Source organism: Canis lupus, chromosome 12 (assembly GCF_003254725.2).
Source record: "Canis lupus dingo isolate Sandy chromosome 12, ASM325472v2, whole genome shotgun sequence".
Taxonomy (NCBI): domain Eukaryota; kingdom Metazoa; phylum Chordata; class Mammalia; order Carnivora; family Canidae; genus Canis; species Canis lupus.
The window spans coordinates 72,571,481-72,575,238 of NC_064254.1; the positions used below are offsets into that span (position 1 = coordinate 72,571,481).

Consider the following 3,758-nt stretch of genomic DNA (forward strand, 5'->3'; position numbering starts at 1 on the left):
CAGCACACGGGGCCCCCGGACAGCAGGGGGAGAGCCATCGGGACGGGGCACGGGGTGCAGGGCGCGCGGCAGGCACACCCCTCAGTCCCCCTTGATGGAAGGGAATCCCGTCTCCACGGAGATGCAAAACTGCAGGTACAGAGGCTCTGCAGAAGGGCTGGGCTGGGCCCCGGGGGCCGCTCTGGGGACCCCCTCCCCGCGGGGCCCACCCCCGATGCCGCGCAACAGGAGAGGCCAACGGTGGGGCCCTGGCTGTGGACCCCGAGTGCTCGCGGGCAGAGCACCTGCTCCCGCTCCCTCCCGGTAACGATGCTTTTCCCCTCGTGGAGCGCCTGGAGCACGACACCTGAAGGCCGTCGGTCCTAACAGGTTAATTGGGTCGTGTCATCTGACCATTGGAACCATAAGGTGGACTTCAGCTTCTGATTTATTTTTATCTTTTTATGTCTCAGAGAGCGAGGGAGCGAGCTCGAGCTGCATGGGGCGGGGACCTAGGGAGAGGCCGAGGCCCCGCTGAGCGGGGAGCCCCACGGGCTCATCCCAGGCCTGAGAGCAGGACCCGAGCCGCCGCCAAGAGTCAGAGGCGCACCTGAGGAGTCGCCCGGGCGCCAGGCTGTAGAGTGTCTCCTAATGAGCTGGGTGGTTGCGCACACTTGCCCGCATTCGTGTCGGAGGGACGCAGCCTGAGTGCAGGCGTTCAGTCTGGGGCAAAGCGCTCAGGACGTGGGCGAGGCCTCCCCCCTGTGTCGCACACCCCGGGGCCAGCAGTGTGGCGGGTCCCGCAGGTGCATGTGAGCTGTGGGCAGCCTTGGGGGTGACCTCTGTGCCCCGCAGCCCCGCTGGGCTTCAGGAGGACGTGGGGAGCCGGCGGGCCTTGTCCGGCCTACCCGGCCGCCTGCTGGAGTCTCCATCACCGGGTCGCCGGCCTCTGCCAGCCCTGGCCCGGCCCTCCACTCACCAGACCCCACGCCGCCGGGTCCCCGCCCTCCGTCTGGAGGAGACGGGGCTTGGCACCGTGCAGGCCCACGGGGTGGCCGGCCGCGGGGCTTCCTGTGGCACCAGCAGACCCCGAGCAGCACAGAGCAAAGGTGAGGCCGTGACCTGTCAGCCCACTGGCGGGGAGCCCGGGAAGCCTGGACGCAAGGGCACCAGCCCCACCGCCGCGCGGCCTGTGAACACGGCGCCCCAGGTCAGGTGTTCAGGACTTGCACAGCTGCCGCCAGCCGTGCCCCCGGGACCCGTGAGCACATGTGCTCGGGTGTAAATTGAGTTAAAGTGAAAAGGATTCAGGGAGAACACCTCTCCCCGCGCCAGATGGTCTCTGCAGGCAGGTGTATGGACACCTCGATGGGGGGCGGGAGCTGGCCGCCAGGGCCAGGCGGCCCCTCGAGGACAAAAGCAACAGAGTCGTCACCGGGACGCACTTCTGGTTTGTACGCACGTCAGAAGCTGCACGTCCTTGCTCAGAGTTCGCCTCTGACAACCAGGACGGCCGGGGGGGAGCAGGTGAGGAGGCCAGTCCTCGTGACCCTCACGGTTGCTGCCATTGGTCAGACGTCGGGTGATCCACCCGCACCTGCTGCCCCAGGTGTCCCCAGAGAGTCCCGCCCATCACCCCCAGACACGGGGGGCAGCAGAGGACACGCGGCTCTCCTGGATCCCACTGGAGAGTCCCCACAGGCCACGTCCTCTGTCCTCCGCGGCTCGGACCTGTGCTCCAGACCCCCCAGCCCTGAGCATCCTACGGAGCAGCCCCCATGCAGGAGAGCATCCAAGAGGTGGCACGGGGGCAGGAGGCGCCCAGCGCGAGGCCCCGTGCAGCCCCCGGGGAGCTGGACGCGGACGCCGGGAGGCCGTGGGCACCTGGGGGCGGCCTCTCTGAACTGAGAGCGACCGAGCCTGAGCGAGCCCTGGGGCCGACAGTCCCTGTCCCCGGGGGAGGCCCTCGGCCCACCCATGAGGTTCTGAGCAGCAGCAGCAGCAGCGGCGAGAGCAGAGCCGAAGCTCGGCCGTGGTGAGGACACGTCCGTCGGGAGCTTGTGGACCGTGCAGCTGCTGACGCCAGCCCACCCGGCGGCCGGGCGCGAGAAGGGACGGGCTGGGGCACGGGCTCTCCTCGCGGGCCCAGCTGTGAGCCTACAGGGCACCGTCTTACCAACCCAAGACGGAGATAACCCGCCCGCACGGGGCATCACTGTCGGTCGAGGGCTTCTAAAACCCCAATGCGTGTTGTTTCCGAAGAGCAGCTGCTGGGATCACACATTCTTCCAGTGGGAATTTATAAATAGACGATACGCGGCCTTACAAGCTTGTTCCGTGGGGGATACGGTTCCACTTCTAAGCATCAGCCGTAAGGGAGGAAAACGAGACACGATCGGTGATTCCCGTGCGGGCGTCTGGGAGCACAGCATCCACACGGCCACGTGCGGAAACACTCCAAGTGGGTCAAACGCGGGCAGGGGGAGCGGGACACAGCGGGCCTCCTGCAGCGGGACTCCGCGTGGCGCACGTCGGGGAGTTCGTTGTTGGCAGGTCGGTCTGAGCCGCAAACGTTCAGGTCCTTGGACCAGGAGCAGCGGGTCCCCCGGGTGGGGGCCCCCAGGGTGTCTGGGAAACCCCCGGCCGCCCCGACTCAGGACACAGGCCCCTCCTGTCGCGGGCAGGGTCCTGGCAGCCCGAGCCCCGTAGGAAGCAGACGGGCTCGCGGGACCCGCCCGCCATGTGCCCTGGGCATCCCCGCAGCCCCCGGCCCCGTCCTGCTCCGCGGGTGCCCCTGCCCCTCTCCGTCCTGCGGGCTCAGGGCTGTGCACACCGAGGCCTGCTCCTCCGGGGCCGCCAGTGTCAGCCCAGAGCACCTCGGCCTCCTTCCTCCTGACTTCGGGAGCGCTGGCCGGCGGGCGGCAGGTGAAATGTCTACACCGCAGGCTGGAGACCTTGAGCTGGAGGCTGTGGGGCCCCAGGGCTCTGCTGGGTGAGGCTCCCAGTCCCTTCTGAGACTCACGTCTTAATCTGACATTTATGGGGCACCTGGGGGCACCGTCAGTTCAGCCCAGGTCGTGATTCCGGGTCCTAGGTCGGGCTCTGGGTTCAGGGGGGCCTGCTCCTCCCTCCGCCCCGCCCCCTGCTCGTTCTCTCTCTCTCTCTCTCTCTCTCTCAATAAATGAATGAAATCTCTAACAAGAAAGCCTCTAATTTGACACTTGCTGACACCCGAGCGCTCAGGGCTGGCGTCACCTGCAGCAGATCGGGACACAGGTCCCGGCAGCCGTGTGGGGACGGAGCCGGCGCCTCGGCCTGGGTCCGCGAGTGCCCGGCGTGAACAGGAAGGAAGGGGCAGGAGGGCTCGCAGAACAATGAGGGCCGCCCTCCCCGCGGGACTCGTGCTTCCCGGTCCTGGGGAGGCCTGTGCAGCGTGGCCTCCGGCGAGGAGGGTGCCCGGGCCCCACCCTCCAGTGTCCCAGGGACTCGGTGAGGCTCCCCGCTCGGGCTCTGGTGTGGGCCTGGGTGTGGACTCGCAGAAGCGCTGAGGATGGTCACGGGTGGTCGCTCCTGCGCGTTGGCACCGGGAGGGTCTGGCCTCCTCCTCCTCGGGGTCGGGGCCTGCACCCGTCACTCTGATGCCCACCCTCGCAGACGAAGGGTGCCCCCGCCAGGCTCGCAGACCCCCCACGCCCACGGCCGCGCTCTCTGCTCCGGCGCCACCCTGGTTCCCGACCACGGGCGACACCGACGACCGCCTCGCCCCCCGTGTGCTGTGA

General features: G+C 68.4%; 1 protein-coding gene across 1 annotated transcript; it reads left to right on the plus strand.

The window, feature by feature from the left end:
* The first annotated feature begins 214 nt into the window (after positions 1 to 214).
* LOC125752250 (myristoylated alanine-rich C-kinase substrate-like) lies at positions 215 to 3,758 on the plus strand. The gene is made up of 6 exons (XM_049092293.1): positions 215 to 240; positions 835 to 1,194; positions 1,328 to 1,506; positions 1,753 to 2,014; positions 2,801 to 2,904; positions 3,634 to 3,758. Exons 1-6 carry the CDS (start codon positions 215 to 217, stop codon positions 3,756 to 3,758), a joined length of 1,056 nt encoding a protein of 351 aa, XP_048948250.1.